This window comes from Salvia splendens, chromosome 10 (genome assembly GCF_004379255.2).
Source record: "Salvia splendens isolate huo1 chromosome 10, SspV2, whole genome shotgun sequence".
NCBI classification, from domain to species: Eukaryota; Viridiplantae; Streptophyta; class Magnoliopsida; order Lamiales; family Lamiaceae; genus Salvia; species Salvia splendens.
This window is the reverse complement of record NC_056041.1, coordinates 9,937,585-9,958,727: the sequence shown is the minus strand read 5'-3', so window position 1 is coordinate 9,958,727 and position 21,143 is coordinate 9,937,585. Positions and strand designations below refer to the sequence as shown.

Here is a 21,143-nt window from a genome sequence, read left to right as displayed (position 1 = left end):
ACGAAAGTTGACATAGTAAATGGAAATTATTTACAGATGACTATAGCTGCCTGCCACTAAGTTACTAAAATACACTTGCGATGAGATTTTTGCACAATTTCTTAAACCATTTACGAAGAAATAAAATAGATGATGTTTTTTAAAGTTGGATACACTGAAATGTAATTGAATAAGTTAAAGACAATCACCTCTAGAAGGATCTAAAGGGGTCACATTCCTACTGTTGATATGGTGAACTATGTAGAACAAAATTGAGTTTGGACTAATCATTATTTTTCTCAGTCTGATATATAAGCTAGAATTTGGGTGCAACTGGAATTTTAATCAAACAAGATACTAGCATTTACCTGACACCAAGTCTTCATAAACAAACTAGGAGAAATTACTGTAACTAATCGGAAACAAGACAGGAAATAACTTACTTCTCCTTATAGTGCTGCACATGGTCCTTTGATGCACCATGTAAGCTATATCCATTCTTCTCCCAGTAAACAGCAGAAATAAAGAAAAATTTACGATTGCATGGGACATACACCAAACTATTCACAACATCGTCTGAGCTAAAGTGACCATTGGAAAGATGCAAGTACTTGCTACTTTGAGAAGTTTGATCACCCACATCAAGACGTGAAAGTTTGAAAATTGGAGATGACAAACATCTCTTAATTAGTGCCCAGTCCACAGAGATGCTGCCATGTTTTATCGGTTCAAGAGGAAGCAATAGGTAGAATGTTGCCGAGCTTGAGTTATAGACATCATCATTTTTTAGTGACACATATTCAGACACAAATTTATGCCTGTCAAGAATAATTTGGAGAAACATTTTCTGCACCATTTCAGCTGCGGCAATCTGTATAATACAAATAATTTAGCCCGGCATGAACTACTCAATATCATCACTTATTTGTATATAAAGAAAGAAGACTACCTCATCTTTATGAAATCTAGTAACTCCGTATGGAATAAGCTGTGACCTCACCATTCTACCACGAGCCAAACAAAGTTCAACCTTCATTTGTCCAGCCCCTTCTGGGAGGGGATCCTTCATGAAAAGACCAAACCTTCTGTAATCTCTATCTGCTGGGGTAGGACAAATATCAATGTAGTAACAACTAAAGCAAGTTGAGCTCTGAGGTTCTGTCCATGGTTTCCTAAGGGCAGCTGGAACAAGCATCTCATGTAATTCGGCTCGTGAATCCTCTTCTGCAGTAAATGAAAAAACTAAATATGAACCTTATAGTTGGTATAAGGAATCTGAAACTTATTTGTATATAATCCACCAACCACTGCTGCCACCAGAATCAGATAAGTCTTCAGTCAATTCCTCATGTTTATCATCTTGCTCAGGCAAGAGGTAATCAGTCAGTGCTCCAATTTCATGTAGAGCCTTGCATGCTCTCAAACAGGCATCTTTCTTAGCTGCATCCGTGGAAGATTGAGGTGAACTTACAATTTGATGAATTGGAGCATTGGCTGGGAGAATTATGGTGCAAACCATTCCATCTATATCATCAAAGTAGAAAAACTGGGGTTTTGGTTGAAAGTACCTAATACAGATATCATCAGCAAAAAAATTTGGAAATAAGGGATAATAGCTATGACTTCTGTTCAGATGGTAGACAAAATAACAAGAGAGTAAGATCATACTCATCATGAGGCAGTTTTGAACAATAGTGGTGCAGCAATGAGATGCTCATTATAGAACTAATCGTTGCCCCAGTAGTATCCACTTTATAGGTTCTCTCTTCAAAACTAGTTATCAGATTACTAGATTTTCTCAATGAAATTTCTTCATTCATCAGTGCTTCATCCTTTTTAAAGTGTTCGATCAACCCGAGTTCCTTCAGGTTGCCCCTGCATAGTGGAGAGTTTTAGAAATTTGATTTTACTCACTGAATAAAACTAAAATGTGTCTTAATCAAGCTCTAAAAGAAGCACCTGTCCACCAAAAATGCATATTCAGACTGGGGCATACGTGCACGACCTCTAGACTGGATAAAACTTGCAACTGTTTCTGGAAGATCAAAACGTATTACAAGGCAACATGTCTGTATATCAAGTCCCTCTTCGCCCACTTTTGTTGCAACTAATAGATTTAGCTGCCAATATAATTTAATAACAAGAACTATTATGTTATTACAGCTTCAACCAAAGTTTGGCTATAAGAACAAGGAATAAAGAGTTATAGAAACTAGATCACAATATACTGAAGAGGGAAATACAGGCAGAAGACAAGCAAACAGTCATTTCAATCTTTATAACCCCATGATCCCATTACTAAAGGAAGATACAAAATATTACACACAGAAGATACAAAAAGCAAAAGAGAGGGGCATGTCATTATAATCATAAGTACCTCTCCAGATCGGAACTTATCAAGAATGATATTTGTGTTTTTACGTGATACAAGTCCAACGTGCACTCCCACAAGGAAACCACACTTCCAAGCTGATAAGAACTTCAAGTTTCGAAGAATATGTGAGAGGGATCTTGCAGTAACAATTCTATTAACAAATATAATGCATTTCATATTGGGCTGCAACCTGTTAAGAAAAAACAGGCTTTGTCATATCTATGGCGTCACATTCAAGTCCACCATGGTGTGGTCCTTGAATTCAATGTTGCAATTACCAACATAAAAAAACAGAGTATCGTGTTACTTTAAAGTCCAGAGAAAAAAGATGGCAGGAACTAGGAATCAGGAAGACAGAGAAAAGTCAGAAAGATTGATACTGCAGTTGAACTCATTAAGAAATAGACTAAAGTCCAAAATTGGTCCCGTACATTTGCTCTTTTTGGTCCTACACATTAAGTGTGTTAGCTCCTGGTCATAAACAATATGTTTTGGTCCATATTTAACAATTCCGTCAAAAAATAACAATCAACCACATTTTAAAGTCAAAAATTGGTCCTGTACATGTGCATAAAAAACTTATTTGGTCCTACACATTAAGTGTGTTAGCTTATGGTCCTAGACAATACGTTTTCATCCATATTAACTCATTAGACAGGTTAAATTATCAAATTACTCATACTGCAATAACATGTACTATGAAAATTGTGTAATAATACCCAAAGCACGTCGCAAAACTTAAGAACATATTATCTCAAAATATTTCAAGACTACAAATTTGTGATAAGGTGTCTGCATAATTTCTTTAATAACAGTTTATTATGACAGTAAACATAGGTGTACTATGAAAGGCATACATAAACATCAAAGCTGGCCTAGTAACTCTTGAAACAAAAAGGATCACTCCATTATTTAAAGCCCTATACCTCAATATTGATAGAAGATGAGACCAAAAAACTAAGCTTCCAAAAAGAACATAAACAATTAATTGGTCTGGCTGTTTTTATATTAGGAAACAAACACAAGTTTAAGGCTCAAATTACATGGAGAATCGTAGACATTCTAGGAGAAGCATTTTAACGACAAGTGGTGATATGGCATTATAGTGCGACTTTCATGGAAATATGCAATTATAAAGATTATTGGGGTCATTATTACTCATGGAGCCTGTTTTACCAGGAGATGACACAAATCCTTTGTGCTTTGCATACTAAATTACAGAGAAGCCATGAAAAGAGATTCGAAGCAATTACTTCACGGCTATACGTCAGTTGTCAAGTGCCAACTTTGTCTTAAAGGGTAGGCCTCCTGATAGACATTATCAAGTTCCACGATAATAACAATGAGACATCTACCATTTAAATAAGTCAAATGCATTTCCAAAGAAAAAAATCTGGTTGAAAATGATTGTCTAAAAACATAAGAGCAAGCAAATACCAACCTAAAGCTGGATAATATTCCAATAAGCCGTAAGAGCTTTTTTGAGAAGTAAGGCTCTTTCAAAACTTCAACAGTGGACAGATCAGCTTCCTTACCATCTGCATGCATAATAGGATATTATTTCTGGCATTCAAAGTAAACAAATCACAAAAGGGAACTAAATAGGAGGAGTAATAAAAGGGAGTATATTAATCTGCCTTCCTAGTGAAGCAAATACATAACCAGATAATGCAAACCATATAATATAAGGTAAACAATTTATACTGGTAAGTCATTAGGGAAAAGGGAACAACTGCATATACATCTGTCAACTTAGAGGAGCAGACATAAAACATAATTAATGGAATCAATAATAATATTTTGGAATATTGATATACCTCCAGTGCAATCAGAAGCAAGAACTGATACAACCTGATGCAAATATTTATTGCACAAGTTACTTTCACTTGAACTCTCTTCTTCCACAACCTCGGTGTTCTCAAAATGATCACCCTTCAGGAAAATATGGCTGGCCTTTGACAAATGCAGGAGTAAATTAGAGATGAGCAACCTCTCAATGGAAACTCTAAGTAACACCCTTGAAGTAGGGGTCTCAGGCTGAAGAAGTAAGAAAAACAAGGTGGATTGCAGTATCCATTGTTCTAGAACTTAAGTCCTAAGATATGTTGGGGTTTACAACAACCCAAGCCCTCAAATAACATATTAGAACTACAAAAAAAAAAGAACTGATGCAGACATTGTTTGAGATGTATAGACCAACTACAAACCACTTCCCTCACTGGGGTGCATTCGTTAGATAAACATATTTTTTCGTTATTTTGCAAAGTAATCCTTCGGAAGTCAAAAAGTAGACTTCCGCCGAAAGTCGGTGTGAAATTTAATTCGTGCAGCGAAATATGAGGTGCAGTCTAGAAAGCAGTGGCGTAAGACAAATATGTATTGTCATCAAATAATGAGTCCTCACATGAGAGCTAAGGATTAAAATATGGCAACCCAAGCGTGAATCCCAGTGTATTGATAAATTTTACAGGTACGTAAAAAGAAAGAAAATGAAAATAAAAATACTCGTGCACCAAAACCTAACTGACAATCTTCAATGTCACAAAAGCCAGACTGACTGAAATAGTGAAAATATGTGTGAATGTATGAGTTCTCTCCATGACGACCATTTGCTCTATGAGAATTTGATGGAGGGGCCAGCAGACTGTTCAGACTTCAAAGTACAGTATGAATGTAACTCAAATGTATTAATTAGGAAAATCATATCATCATTCAGCAGTTACCTAAATGGGCATATCAGCACTACTCCCTCTGTCCTAGCCTAAGCGAGACATTTCATTTTCTCAAGTGTTTTGGAAAAATGATAATAAATAGTGAAAGTGGAGAGATAGTAAGAGAGCTCTCTTCCTTTACTTTCTCTCCACTTTAAATATTTATTATCGTTTTTCCAAACCACGTGCGAAAATGAAACATCTCGCTTAGGCTGGGACGGAGGGATTACTATTTAATAAATCAAATCCAAGCACCATATATGACTGTTTAAAAGGTACCGGGTGATTAAAATTGTGATCTTTACCTGTAATGCTCCCCAAAGTCCAAGGTTTTCTAGACAAAAGATCAAATTGCAATGCAGCTTTTGAAGCTGCTTTTTGGTGCTCATCAGAGTACTCTGATCAAGTGAATTTATTCGAAGTGCTGACATAGACTGTTATGACAAATAATATTAGTTTAATAGTCTTATGGAATAAATTTTACAAACTACATTGTTACCTTGCAATACCTGATTCTTTATCTCCTCAAGTTTCCTAGCGTAAATAATGTGAGGCAAAGACATGCCATCCTCCGAACTATAATAATACACATTCACTTTGGGGGATGTGACAAATTTTTCCAGCTCATCCTTGTCTTCAACAGTATAAACCTAAGAAACAAAGAAAAGGATAGGTGATCAATATTTGAGAGAGGATGTTCTTCCGATTTTTTGCTGGTTTGAGTGGGGACACTGGAATTGTAATATTTGTGCAAAGCTTGAGAGCAAACTACAAAATTTTCCAATTTATAGTTTTATACCCTTTCTTGAATCCCCAAAAGCCTAAATCCAAAAACACTTAAAATCATGTTATTAGCTTACTTTATGTAGAACCTTATTTGACTCATTCCGACAGAACCACCTGAGCCATTTACTTTTCTGTCATTCTATTATGGTTCCTTGACTCTAACAGAAACGGATTACGGATGGACAAAATTAGATACTGGAACCAGATAAAGTTTAACATAATTGTGAGATAACCAATTTTTACCCGTGTGAATTTACCACATCAATAGTGGGGCAAGGCCATACTCAAAAGGAAAAAAATTATACTCCCTTTGTCCCATAAATAAATGTGCACTTTCCATTTTCGTCCGTCCCATAAAAATATGGGCATTTCCATTCATGGAAAGTTATCCCAATTTACTACCCATATTACCACCATTAAAATTTAAAACACTAATAATGGTGGGGATCCCACTAACACTACTTTAACTACCCTTCTCCTCCTCTGTCTTACTTTACCAATTTTGTCTTAATTCCCGTGCCATATCAAAAGCCCATATTTTTATGGGACGGAGAGAGTAATTTTTAAAGGGTAGTTTGAAGTCTCCTCTAATTATTTGCCTTGTGTAATTGTACTATTTGTAACAAACGTTTTAGTAAAATTAAACTAAGAAGTATTGAATATGAACATTTTTATCCTAAAAAACACACCTTTGCTCGCAGCAATGCCTCAAGACCATCTATTGAGCCACCTAAAAGAGCATGAATTCATGTCAAAACTCAAAACATTAATGAGTCAATTAAGAGTATAAACAAACTCCTCCAGGTGAAAAAAGCCATAAAAAATTCAGCAGTTTGTCATGAACAAATACTTCATTTGGAAACAAAGGTATTACACGGAGATTCAAACCCAGTGGGTCATGATAGAAAATATAAATGGCTGCTATGAGTTGTTCATCAAACCAGATTCAGAAGGACGAAGTGACAACAGAACAAAAGGAACAAAACAAAGAAGAATCAGTTGAGAAAAAAATGTATTAACCAGATATGTTTTCTTCAGGGATGGTTTGAAAAGGTAACCGAAATTACAGTATCATTCCATTTGGTTTGCATCCCCGTTTCTCAAGAAGATAATGATAAAAATGTGAATCACCAGGATTGCATGTAGTCCGCAGAACATGTGGAAAATAATATGCAATGAAGATGTATTAATGACACAATTCAGTTACCTTTTCCTGATTTTGGAGATGCAGTCATGCCACAAATACGAGGAAGTTTCACGACATCTGTTTTGTAGAAGATCTACAGCATTTTCATGAAAACCCTCAATTCAAGAATCAGGCAATATATAATTCGACACTATGTGTACTGAAGTCCAGAATAATTTGTGAATTCAATATAGTACCTTCATAATTTCAGAATAAGGATGATTGCTATCAAGTTGCGCATAATGGCACTCATCAAATATTAGAAGAGCAATCACCTCAATCTTGATAAAGCAGTGAGACAAATTGTGCAGAAGTATCTGTGGGGTCATAACTAGGACCTGCATGGTAGAAAAATCGGTATAAACTAAGATATCATTGGAGTTCCCTACAGCTAGCAACCCTGCTCAACAGCACTAAACAGCCAGTGGATATATTAGTAGTAAATCAGCATAACTACATCAAACGGACAAGTTTTCACAAGGAAAAACAAATGCAGTGGATAGGACTCCAGCTCTATGATGCTACTGACAAAGAAATCCCTTAATTCACTGGTCTTGGATGCCAATAGTGAGACATTAACTACATTTCGGATCATTCCTAAAATATTATGCAAGCAATCCACTCCCATTAAAACAAGATCACTGTACATTCACCACCTACTGGAGAGATGAGATATCTAGAGTTTGAAATTTCAGATAGGTTAAAAAATACTATCTAATTACACAGTTGTCAAATCACGAGAACGTACTATTAAGGGGAATCAAAAGAAAATTGAACTTCAGTAAATGTTAACTGAGAAATATCGTCACCCTTTATAAGAAACAAATTTCTTTAATACTAATGTAAACACTGATATAGTTCAAATAGAAGACTGATGTGCGCCAATCTGAGAAATAATGCTCTCTGTTCTTAAAACTTCATAATAAAAATTTACACCAACCTCATTCTCCTCAACTTCCTTCTTCCAGTAATGGGGACTCTTTACCTGAGCTGAGCTTCCACAATAGATCCCAACTTTGAAGTCAATAGAATTTGCAATGACCTTTGCTTGCTGTTAGATCCACAGGAGAAACCAAATGTAATTCTAACTAGCATGAAAATAATAATAATAATAATAATAATAATAATAATAATAATTGTAATATTTAATAAAGGAAAGAAATAGTACAGTAATGACTTTATTCTGACATGCTAAATGCAAACATGAATGCAGGTCCAGTACTTAACTGTTCTACGAGGTTATTACAATATATTCAATATAAAAGAGGGATATTTAAACCTCTAACTTTTTTAATATTAATAATCTGAATAAGTTTGTTGATTGAAAAATGTGTAACGGTGTTCCCTATAGAGGCTCTCACCAAATAAGGCTTTGATCAATAATCTTGACCAGATTCAGGTTCATTCTCAAGAAGCTATGATAATACTTAAAATGCAAGGTAGCCATTCTGGAAGAAATTAGTTCGCTAGACAAGAGTAAGGCAAGGGAGCTCATAGTCGTATCGAAAACAAGTTGCTGGTTGTAAATGGATCCTTGTGGGCGAACACAAAGCAAATGGAAGAGAGGGAAGGGATAAAGCTTGTCGCATGACTAAGGGGTTTACTGAAGTGTATAGGATTGATTACAAAGAAACATTTGCATTAGAGTAAAGCTCGACATTGTTCGTGTCCGTTAACATCTAACCTGGATTCGTCTCTTTACCAGTTAAATGTCATAAAAGCACATTTCAATAGTGATCTTATGGGTTATACCAACATAGTTATTCACCCCAAAACTGAATCCCCAACAAAGACTAAAAAGGTCAGCAAACTTCAGTCCTTATATGGATTGAAATATTTGGTTTAGTTTCCTGAATTATAAAGAAATACAAATATAATCAATTCCAGGCAAATTGGACTCTCTTTCAATAAGTATCCCTCTTGTAAAACATGTGCAAGCAGGCAACATTCATTTATAAGGTAACTCACTGTGGAGATTATTAATTGATGCAACTCAAAGCTAAGGATTTTGCAGCAAAAAAAAAAAACAATACGGAATCCTATATATTTACTGGTTATCCCTGAAAAGCGAAGGCATCATTGTCTCTCAAAGAAAATAAGCGGTGGATCTCTCAAATCAACTGGAATACTACGGTATAAATGTGTTGAAACTCCAGTGGAATTAGCAGTAAAGCACGGTACAAAAAGGATCAGTAGGCTTGTAGATGAAATTTGTTATCAAAGGCTAGTAAGAAAACCATGCTACCTTCTCCAATACAAGATTTAACATTGTTTGCAGTAAATGTGTCAAGTCAGTTCACAAACAACCATACTAGGAAAACATGAAAGAAGTATATTGGATTCTAAGGTGTCTCAAGCTTACATGGGAGAAGGACAACATTTTCCTGAAAGGCTTAGGTAAAAAGAGTTATTTACAGATTTTGAACGGGCAGGTGATGTGAATCAAATTATACATTTTTATTCCCCTAACTTTACATGATTTATATAGTTTGATGCTCGCAAAAGTATGTTTATGGTGTAGGAACGAAGCTCGGATGGTGAAAAGAATGAAGGAAGAAGAAGGAAGGCATGCATGCGGAGGTCAGATTCTTCGCTCGGTCGGGCGATTCCAAGATTCAAAAACGCCCGGTCGGGCAATTGTCATTACGCATGAGGAGTACAGATTATTCGCCCGGTCGGGCGAATTTCTCTTTTAATTCTGCCCGGTCGGGCGTTTGGTGCTGTAACTGCATTTTGGCAGTTTTCTCTCGGGAGTTTTGAGCAATTAAATAAGGAAGAGGACGGGAGAAAAGGGGGGACGACTGCTGAGGAAGAAAAGAGGAGAAGGAAGAAGAGGAAGGGAGGATCCATACTCCATCCCGGAGGAGATCATCCATCATCTAGAGTTGGAGAACACCACGGAGTTCACGGTTCACGATTCTTTTGGTGTAATTCATTTTAGTATGTTTGGCTAGATTTCCTTCGTTGCTCCGAATATGTTGTAGGGTGAATTGTTGGATACTTTGATGATTATTATGGTTTGATTTACGTGTGATTCTTGTTTATGAATTGTTTAATTTTTCTACTAATCTTGAGACGTCTAGATAGGTAGAACTTTGTAGCCATTATTCTATTGCCTCTTTAGCATAGATTTTGGTCGTACTCATATGCAGGGAACTCGAGATTTGATTCTTGTTCAGGGAGATAATCTCGAGTGGATCGATAGTTTTCATCTATAAATTTGGTTTAGTGTCTGCTGCGCTTCCGCGTGGGCATTAAGTTAAAATGAGCTAATTATCGTGTTTGACATTTATAGAAGCTAAACTAAAGCCTACTGCGCGACCTAGCAGGGGTGATAGGTTAGTGAGTAGAACCTTGGAGACGTGTTCAGCTTATCCTAGGTATACAATTCCCTTGAAGTGTTCAGCGGATAGGGAGCGTAAAACAAACTTCATCCTCTTAAGCATAGTCTTGATCGTAGTAATCCATCGAAGTATCCCAATTCGTATGCCCAAGACATATAGGAGCAATGATTTCTTCTTATCCTATTTTTCTAGTTTAGTATTTTATTTATCTTTGTTTGTTTTATCATCTCTTTATTTTATCTTTCTCAAATTAAATAACCTACGCCTCCCTGTGGTTCGACACTCTTTTACTACAACTACATCTGTACTCTTGCAGAAAGTTGTAATTTTAGAGCTAATTTAATTAACTTGTGTGATATTAATCCATTGATATAAAAGCTCGAAAAATACACATTAGGTTTTGGCGTCGTTGCCGGGGAGGCAACTGGTTATTTAATTAGGATTCTTTTTGTTTTTTTTTATTTTTGTATAGTTTTCTAACATTTTATTTTTTTGTTTCAGAGTTGTAGCTAGAAGGCTAAGTCGAGCCAACGACTTTAAACAAAGGCGCTAGTTGGGAGGCAACCCAATGAGTTTTTAGTTTTCTTTATTTTCTCTTAATAAATCGAGGGTTTTGTTCGCTCAATTCTTTCCTTCAATGTATTTTTATGAATTGAGTATTTTGTTTTCTTTTTGTTGTTTTAATTTTTCTTTTTGTAGGAGCAACGTGGAGAAAGGATTCACATTCGAGCTTATGAGGAAGCACACCTACAAAGGAAAATACACCCGCCCTCCCACCCGAATGCACTATGGATATCATGCCAAGTTTGGGGGAGTATTCTTTCCCTTTACTTTTTATGTTCTTCCTTGCTTGCATTGAGGACAATGAAGCATTCAAGTTTGGGGGGTTGTTTGAAGTTGACTGATTTTTTATGCATGATGCATGTTTATTAGGTGTATTATATGCTAAAGTGTTTTGAATCATGTAATTGACGGGTGCATGCTAGATCTTCGGCTTTCTGGTTGGGAAATCTTGCTTGATTTTACTTGATCTTTGAAGCTTAGGATGGATGGAATTTGTGCATGATTTATTTGAAAGAGCATGTTGTGATTATAATCGATTTCTTGAGTTGAGGAGAGTATGAAAATTACATGTCTTGTGGAGATTATCTTGGATTGATTTGCTTTATCGAGTGAACCGCTTGTATTCATTTGTGTCAATGATACGGGAGGATAAGGCACTAGGATGAACTCCATGGCCAAATGATCACATGCCTAGTCCTATACATGATCCCCTAGAAGCCACTTTGAGCTTAATTTCCTATCATTTGTGTAAACACTTAGCCAATCACTTAGCTACTTAAATAAGCCTCATTTTAGCCTCATCAATAGACCTTGCTACTATTTGGGTGCTAAAAACATGTTTGAGCTTTGTTGGTTGAGTTTTGAGTGTTGGGTGGTGAAATGTAAAGAGTAGACATATTTAGACTTGATGTAATGTGAAAAGAATGAAGTTCTTAGAAAAAAAGAAGAAAAAGACGACCTCCAAATTTGCAAAAGTCGAGGTCTTATCTAAAAAAAAGAAAAAGTTTGATGAAATAAAGATAGAGCTTCTATGTTTGTTTGTGTAATCTCGTCTGGAATAGATCTCAAGTTTGGGGGAGTGAGTTTGGTTGTAAAATCTTGTTGTTCGATCTTTGGAAGGGAGTTGTAGGAGGGAAGAATTTGGCACTCAAATGTGTAGCCTTTGAGCTCACTATCCATATTTATCCTACCTCATCCTTAGCCCCATTACAACCTTGAATTAAGACCTTGAACCTTATTGTTGATGCTTGTGGATGCTTTGTAAATAACTTAGTAGAGTTAGTGAAGTTTGATTTGAAATCCGCGAGTCTATGTGGTAAGTAATGCTTGACGAGTCAATGATGACGGTTTGAGTTGTATGATCACATGTTTGGACTTACTTTGAAATGCACCTTGACTTGAAGTTCTAAGTTGATGAGTGATGGTTCATGAGAGTGGGAAATCTTGATTGGAATTGTTGGGGGTTTAGACTGTGTCATTCATGTCTCTACGTGATTCACTCTTTTGAAAACTTTTGAAAAAAAACTTTTGTGAGTTGAGCTTCAAAGTGTTGTGTTTTATATGATCTTGCCCGAGGACGAGCAAGCAAATAAGTTTGGGGGTATTTGATGTGAATCAAATTATACATTTTTATTCCCCTAACTTTACATGATTTATATAGTTTGATGCTCGCAAAAGTATGTTTATGGTGTAGGAACGAAGCTCGGATGGTGAAAAGAATGAAGGAAGAAGAAGGAAGGCATGCATGCGGAGGTCAGATTCTTCGCTCGGTCGGGCGATTCCAAGATTCAAAAACGCCCGGTCGGGCAATTGTCATTACGCATGAGGAGTACAGATTATTCGCCCGGTCGGGCGAATTTCTCTTTTAATTCTGCCCGGTCGGGCGTTTGGTGCTGTAACTGCATTTTGGCAGTTTTCTCTCGGGAGTTTTGAGCAATTAAATAAGGAAGAGGACGGGAGAAAAGGGGGGACGACTGCTGAGGAAGAAAAGAGGAGAAGGAAGAAGAGGAAGGGAGGATCCATACTCCATCCCGGAGGAGATCATCCATCATCTAGAGTTGGAGAACACCACGGAGTTCACGGTTCACGGTTCTTTTGGTGTAATTCATTTTAGTATGTTTGGCTAGATTTCCTTCGTTGCTCCGAATATGTTGTAGGGTGAATTGTTGGATACTTTGATGATTATTATGGTTTGATTTACGTGTGATTCTTGTTTATGAATTGTTTAATTTTTCTACTAATCTTGAGACGTCTAGATAGGTAGAACTTTGTAGCCATTATTCTATTGCCTCTTTAGCATAGATTTTGGTCGTACTCATATGCAGGGAACTCGAGATTTGATTCTTGTTCAGGGAGATAATCTCGAGTGGATCGATAGTTTTCATCTATAAATTTGGTTTAGTGTCTGCTGCGCTTCCGCGTGGGCATTAAGTTAAAATGAGCTAATTATCGTGTTTGACATTTATAGAAGCTAAACTAAAGCCTACTGCGCGACCTAGCAGGGGTGATAGGTTAGTGAGTAGAACCTTGGAGACGTGTTCAGCTTATCCTAGGTATACAATTCCCTTGAAGTGTTCAGCGGATAGGGAGCGTAAAACAAACTTCATCCTCTTAAGCATAGTCTTGATCGTAGTAATCCATCGAAGTATCCCAATTCGTATGCCCAAGACATATAGGAGCAATGATTTCTTCTTATCCTATTTTTCTAGTTTAGTATTTTATTTATCTTTGTTTGTTTTATCATCTCTTTATTTTATCTTTCTCAAATTAAATAACCTACGCCTCCCTGTGGTTCGACACTCTTTTACTACAACTACATCTGTACTCTTGCAGAAAGTTGTAATTTTAGAGCTAATTTAATTAACTTGTGTGATATTAATCCATTGATATAAAAGCTCGAAAAATACACATTAGGTTTTGGCGTCGTTGCCGGGGAGGCAACTGGTTATTTAATTAGGATTCTTTTTGTTTTTTTTTATTTTTGTATAGTTTTCTAACATTTTATTTTTTTGTTTCAGAGTTGTAGCTAGAAGGCTAAGTCGAGCCAACGACTTTAAACAAAGGCGCTAGTTGGGAGGCAACCCAATGAGTTTTTAGTTTTCTTTATTTTCTCTTAATAAATCGAGGGTTTTGTTCGCTCAATTCTTTCCTTCAATGTATTTTTATGAATTGAGTATTTTGTTTTCTTTTTGTTGTTTTAATTTTTCTTTTTGTAGGAGCAACGTGGAGAAAGGATTCACATTCGAGCTTATGAGGAAGCACACCTACAAAGGAAAATACACCCGCCCTCCCACCCGAATGCACTATGGATATCATGCCAAGTTTGGGGGAGTATTCTTTCCCTTTACTTTTTATGTTCTTCCTTGCTTGCATTGAGGACAATGAAGCATTCAAGTTTGGGGGGTTGTTTGAAGTTGACTGATTTTTTATGCATGATGCATGTTTATTAGGTGTATTATATGCTAAAGTGTTTTGAATCATGTAATTGACGGGTGCATGCTAGATCTTCGGCTTTCTGGTTGGGAAATCTTGCTTGATTTTACTTGATCTTTGAAGCTTAGGATGGATGGAATTTGTGCATGATTTATTTGAAAGAGCATGTTGTGATTATAATCGATTTCTTGAGTTGAGGAGAGTATGAAAATTACATGTCTTGTGGAGATTATCTTGGATTGATTTGCTTTATCGAGTGAACCGCTTGTATTCATTTGTGTCAATGATACGGGAGGATAAGGCACTAGGATGAACTCCATGGCCAAATGATCACATGCCTAGTCCTATACATGATCCCCTAGAAGCCACTTTGAGCTTAATTTCCTATCATTTGTGTAAACACTTAGCCAATCACTTAGCTACTTAAATAAGCCTCATTTTAGCCTCATCAATAGACCTTGCTACTATTTGGGTGCTAAAAACATGTTTGAGCTTTGTTGGTTGAGTTTTGAGTGTTGGGTGGTGAAATGTAAAGAGTAGACATATTTAGACTTGATGTAATGTGAAAAGAATGAAGTTCTTAGAAAAAAAGAAGAAAAAGACGACCTCCAAATTTGCAAAAGTCGAGGTCTTATCTAAAAAAAAAGAAAAAGTTTGATGAAATAAAGATAGAGCTTCTATGTTTGTTTGTGTAATCTCGTCTGGAATAGATCTCAAGTTTGGGGGAGTGAGTTTGGTTGTAAAATCTTGTTGTTCGATCTTTGGAAGGGAGTTGTAGGAGGGAAGAATTTGGCACTCAAATGTGTAGCCTTTGAGCTCACTATCCATATTTATCCTACCTCATCCTTAGCCCCATTACAACCTTGAATTAAGACCTTGAACCTTATTGTTGATGCTTGTGGATGCTTTGTAAATAACTTAGTAGAGTTAGTGAAGTTTGATTTGAAATCCGCGAGTCTATGTGGTAAGTAATGCTTGACGAGTCAATGATGACGGTTTGAGTTGTATGATCACATGTTTGGACTTACTTTGAAATGCACCTTGACTTGAAGTTCTAAGTTGATGAGTGATGGTTCATGAGAGTGGGAAATCTTGATTGGAATTGTTGGGGGTTTAGACTGTGTCATTCATGTCTCTACGTGATTCACTCTTTTGAAAACTTTTGAAAAAAAACTTTTGTGAGTTGAGCTTCAAAGTGTTGTGTTTTATATGATCTTGCCCGAGGACGAGCAAGCAAATAAGTTTGGGGGTATTTGATGTGAATCAAATTATACATTTTTATTCCCCTAACTTTACATGATTTATATAGTTTGATGCTCGCAAAAGTATGTTTATGGTGTAGGAACGAAGCTCGGATGGTGAAAAGAATGAAGGAAGAAGAAGGAAGGCATGCATGCGGAGGTCAGATTCTTCGCTCGGTCGGGCGATTCCAAGATTCAAAAACGCCCGGTCGGGCAATTGTCATTACGCATGAGGAGTACAGATTATTCGCCCGGTCGGGCGAATTTCTCTTTTAATTCTGCCCGGTCGGGCGTTTGGTGCTGTAACTGCATTTTGGCAGTTTTCTCTCGGGAGTTTTGAGCAATTAAATAAGGAAGAGGACGGGAGAAAAGGGGGGACGACTGCTGAGGAAGAAAAGAGGAGAAGGAAGAAGAGGAAGGGAGGATCCATACTCCATCCCGGAGGAGATCATCCATCATCTAGAGTTGGAGAACACCACGGAGTTCACGGTTCACGGTTCTTTTGGTGTAATTCATTTTAGTATGTTTGGCTAGATTTCCTTCGTTGCTCCGAATATGTTGTAGGGTGAATTGTTGGATACTTTGATGATTATTATGGTTTGATTTACGTGTGATTCTTGTTTATGAATTGTTTAATTTTTCTACTAATCTTGAGACGTCTAGATAGGTAGAACTTTGTAGCCATTATTCTATTGCCTCTTTAGCATAGATTTTGGTCGTACTCATATGCAGGGAACTCGAGATTTGATTCTTGTTCAGGGAGATAATCTCGAGTGGATCGATAGTTTTCATCTATAAATTTGGTTTAGTGTCTGCTGCGCTTCCGCGTGGGCATTAAGTTAAAATGAGCTAATTATCGTGTTTGACATTTATAGAAGCTAAACTAAAGCCTACTGCGCGACCTAGCAGGGGTGATAGGTTAGTGAGTAGAACCTTGGAGACGTGTTCAGCTTATCCTAGGTATACAATTCCCTTGAAGTGTTCAGCGGATAGGGAGCGTAAAACAAACTTCATCCTCTTAAGCATAGTCTTGATCGTAGTAATCCATCGAAGTATCCCAATTCGTATGCCCAAGACATATAGGAGCAATGATTTCTTCTTATCCTATTTTTCTAGTTTAGTATTTTATTTATCTTTGTTTGTTTTATCATCTCTTTATTTTATCTTTCTCAAATTAAATAACCTACGCCTCCCTGTGGTTCGACACTCTTTTACTACAACTACATCTGTACTCTTGCAGAAAGTTGTAATTTTAGAGCTAATTTAATTAACTTGTGTGATATTAATCCATTGATATAAAAGCTCGAAAATACACATTAGGTTTTGGCGTCGTTGCCGGGGAGGCAACTGGTTATTTAATTAGGATTCTTTTTGTTTTTTTTATTTTTGTATAGTTTTCTAACATTTTATTTTTTTGTTTCAGAGTTGTAGCTAGAAGGCTAAGTCGAGCCAACGACTTTAAACAAAGGCGCTAGTTGGGAGGCAACCCAATGAGTTTTTAGTTTTCTTTATTTTCTCTTAATAAATCGAGGGTTTTGTTCGCTCAATTCTTTCCTTCAATGTATTTTTATGAATTGAGTATTTTGTTTTCTTTTTGTTGTTTTAATTTTTCTTTTTGTAGGAGCAACGTGGAGAAAGGATTCACATTCGAGCTTATGAGGAAGCACACCTACAAAGGAAAATACACCCGCCCTCCCACCCGAATGCACTATGGATATCATGCCAAGTTTGGGGGAGTATTCTTTCCCTTTACTTTTTATGTTCTTCCTTGCTTGCATTGAGGACAATGAAGCATTCAAGTTTGGGGGGTTGTTTGAAGTTGACTGATTTTTTATGCATGATGCATGTTTATTAGGTGTATTATATGCTAAAGTGTTTTGAATCATGTAATTGACGGGTGCATGCTAGATCTTCGGCTTTCTGGTTGGGAAATCTTGCTTGATTTTACTTGATCTTTGAAGCTTAGGATGGATGGAATTTGTGCATGATTTATTTGAAAGAGCATGTTGTGATTATAATCGATTTCTTGAGTTGAGGAGAGTATGAAAATTACATGTCTTGTGGAGATTATCTTGGATTGATTTGCTTTATCGAGTGAACCGCTTGTATTCATTTGTGTCAATGATACGGGAGGATAAGGCACTAGGATGAACTCCATGGCCAAATGATCACATGCCTAGTCCTATACATGATCCCCTAGAAGCCACTTTGAGCTTAATTTCCTATCATTTGTGTAAACACTTAGCCAATCACTTAGCTACTTAAATAAGCCTCATTTTAGCCTCATCAATAGACCTTGCTACTATTTGGGTGCTAAAAACATGTTTGAGCTTTGTTGGTTGAGTTTTGAGTGTTGGGTGGTGAAATGTAAAGAGTAGACATATTTAGACTTGATGTAATGTGAAAAGAATGAAGTTCTTAGAAAAAAAGAAGAAAAAGACGACCTCCAAATTTGCAAAAGTCGAGGTCTTATCTAAAAAAAAAAGAAAAAGTTTGATGAAATAAAGATAGAGCTTCTATGTTTGTTTGTGTAATCTCGTCTGGAATAGATCTCAAGTTTGGGGGAGTGAGTTTGGTTGTAAAATCTTGTTGTTCGATCTTTGGAAGGGAGTTGTAGGAGGGAAGAATTTGGCACTCAAATGTGTAGCCTTTGAGCTCACTATCCATATTTATCCTACCTCATCCTTAGCCCCATTACAACCTTGAATTAAGACCTTGAACCTTATTGTTGATGCTTGTGGATGCTTTGTAAATAACTTAGTAGAGTTAGTGAAGTTTGATTTGAAATCCGCGAGTCTATGTGGTAAGTAATGCTTGACGAGTCAATGATGACGGTTTGAGTTGTATGATCACATGTTTGGACTTACTTTGAAATGCACCTTGACTTGAAGTTCTAAGTTGATGAGTGATGGTTCATGAGAGTGGGAAATCTTGATTGGAATTGTTGGGGGTTTAGACTGTGTCATTCATGTCTCTACGTGATTCACTCTTTTGAAAACTTTTGAAAAAAAACTTTTGTGAGTTGAGCTTCAAAGTGTTGTGTTTTATATGATCTTGCCCGAGGACGAGCAAGCAAATAAGTTTGGGGGTATTTGATGTGAATCAAATTATACATTTTTATTCCCCTAACTTTACATGATTTATATAGTTTGATGCTCGCAAAAGTATGTTTATGGTGTAGGAACGAAGCTCGGATGGTGAAAAGAATGAAGGAAGAAGAAGGAAGGCATGCATGCGGAGGTCAGATTCTTCGCTCGGTCGGGCGATTCCAAGATTCAAAAACGCCCGGTCGGGCAATTGTCATTACGCATGAGGAGTACAGATTATTCGCCCGGTCGGGCGAATTTCTCTTTTAATTCTGCCCGGTCGGGCGTTTGGTGCTGTAACTGCATTTTGGCAGTTTTCTCTCGGGAGTTTTGAGCAATTAAATAAGGAAGAGGACGGGAGAAAAGGGGGGACGACTGCTGAGGAAGAAAAGAGGAGAAGGAAGAAGAGGAAGGGAGGATCCATACTCCATCCCGGAGGAGATCATCCATCATCTAGAGTTGGAGAACACCACGGAGTTCACGGTTCACGGTTCTTTTGGTGTAATTCATTTTAGTATGTTTGGCTAGATTTCCTTCGTTGCTCAGAATATGTTGTAGGGTGAATTGTTGGATACTTTGATGATTATTATGGTTTGATTTACGTGTGATTCTTGTTTATGAATTGTTTAATTTTTCTACTAATCTTGAGACGTCTAGATAGGTAGAACTTTGTAGCCATTATTCTATTGCCTCTTTAGCATAGATTTTGGTCGTACTCATATGCAGGGAACTCGAGATTTGATTCTTGTTCAGGGAGATAATCTCGAGTGGATCGATAGTTTTCATCTATAAATTTGGTTTAGTGTCTGCTGCGCTTCCGCGTGGGCATTAAGTTAAAATGAGCTAATTATCGTGTTTGACATTTATAGAAGCTAAACTAAAGCCTACTGCGCGACCTAGCAGGGGTGATAGGTTAGTGAGTAGAACCTTGGAGACGTGTTCAGCTTATCCTAGGTATACAATTCCCTTGAAGTGTTCAGCGGATAGGGAGCGTAAAACAAACTTCATCCTCTTAAGCATAGTCTTGATCGTAGTAATCCATCGAAGTATCCCAATTCGTATGCCCAAGACATATAGGAGCAATGATTTCTTCTTATCCTATTTTTCTAGTTTAGTATTTTATTTATCTTTGTTTGTTTTATCATCTCTTTATTTTATCTTTCTCAAATTAAATAACCTACGCCTCCCTGTGGTTCGACACTCTTTTACTACAACTACATCTGTACTCTTGCAGAAAGTTGTAATTTTAGAGCTAATTTAATTAACTTGTGTGATATTAATCCATTGATATAAAAGCTCGAAAAATACACATTAGGTTTTGGCGTCGTTGCCGGGGAGGCAACTGGTTATTTAATTAGGATTCTTTTTGTTTTTTTTATTTTTGTATAGTTTTCTAACATTTTATTTTTTGTTTCAGAGTTGTAGCTAGAAGGCTAAGTCGAGCCAACGACTTTAAACAAAGGCGCTAGTTGGGAGGCAACCCAATGAGTTTTTAGTTTTCTTTATTTTCTCTTAATAAATCGAGGGTTTTGTTCGCTCAATTCTTTCCTTCAATGTATTTTTATGAATTGAGTATTTTGTTTTCTTTTTGTTGTTTTAATTTTTCTTTTTGTAGGAGCAACGTGGAGAAAGGATTCACATTCGAGCTTATGAGGAAGCACACCTACAAAGGAAAATACACCCGCCCTCCCACCCGAATGCACTATGGATATCATGCCAAGTTTGGGGGAGTATTCTTTCCCTTTACTTTTTATGTTCTTCCTTGCTTGCATTGAGGACAATGAAGCATTCAAGTTTGGGGGGTTGTTTGAAGTTGACTGATTTTTTATGCATGATGCATGTTTATTAGGTGTATTATATGCTAAAGTGTTTTGAATCATGTAATTGACGGGTGCATGCTAGATCTTCGGCTTTCTGGTTGGGAAATCTTGCTTGATTTTACTTGATCTTTGAAGCTTAGGATGGATGGAATTTGTGCATGATTTATTTGAAAGAGCATGTTGTGATTATAATCGATTTCTTGAGTTGAGGAGAGTATGAAAATTACATGTCTTGTGGAGATTATCTTGGATTGATTTGCTTTATCGAGTGAACCGCTTGTATTCATTTGTGTCAATGATACGGGAGGATAAGGCACTAGGATGAACTCCATGGCCAAATGATCACATGCCTAGTCCTATACATGATCCCCTAGAAGCCACTTTGAGCTTAATTTCCTATCATTTGTGTAAACACTTAGCCAATCACTTAGCTACTTAAATAAGCCTCATTTTAGCCTCATCAATAGACCTTGCTACTATTTGGGTGCTAAAAACATGTTTGAGCTTTGTTGGTTGAGTTTTGAGTGTTGGGTGGTGAAATGTAAAGAGTAGACATATTTAGACTTGATGTAATGTGAAAAGAATGAAGTTCTTAGAAAAAAAGAAGAAAAAGACGACCT

At 36.7% G+C, this 21,143-nt stretch overlaps 1 protein-coding gene across 4 annotated transcripts in view; it reads right to left on the bottom strand.

Annotated features, from left to right (window-relative positions):
* LOC121752081 (dicer-like protein 4) overlaps positions 1-21,143 on the bottom strand; it is a 37,749-nt gene that overhangs the window by 13,194 nt on the left and 3,412 nt on the right. For all 4 annotated transcript variants that reach the window (XM_042146962.1, XM_042146963.1, XM_042146960.1 and 1 more), the window contains exons 3-16: positions 7,977-8,087; positions 7,234-7,374; positions 7,058-7,130; positions 6,540-6,580; positions 5,574-5,714; positions 5,370-5,498; positions 4,171-4,306; positions 3,795-3,891; positions 2,357-2,543; positions 1,939-2,099; positions 1,648-1,854; positions 1,285-1,547; positions 929-1,203; positions 423-850 (exon numbers count right to left, since the gene is read on the bottom strand). In XM_042146962.1, the coding sequence (XP_042002896.1) occupies positions 423-850; positions 929-1,203; positions 1,285-1,547; positions 1,648-1,854; positions 1,939-2,099; positions 2,357-2,543; positions 3,795-3,891; positions 4,171-4,306; positions 5,370-5,498; positions 5,574-5,714; positions 6,540-6,580; positions 7,058-7,130; positions 7,234-7,374; positions 7,977-8,087 (2,390 nt within the window). The remainder of the gene's footprint in view (positions 1-422; positions 851-928; positions 1,204-1,284; positions 1,548-1,647; positions 1,855-1,938; positions 2,100-2,356; positions 2,544-3,794; positions 3,892-4,170; positions 4,307-5,369; positions 5,499-5,573; positions 5,715-6,539; positions 6,581-7,057; positions 7,131-7,233; positions 7,375-7,976; positions 8,088-21,143) is intronic.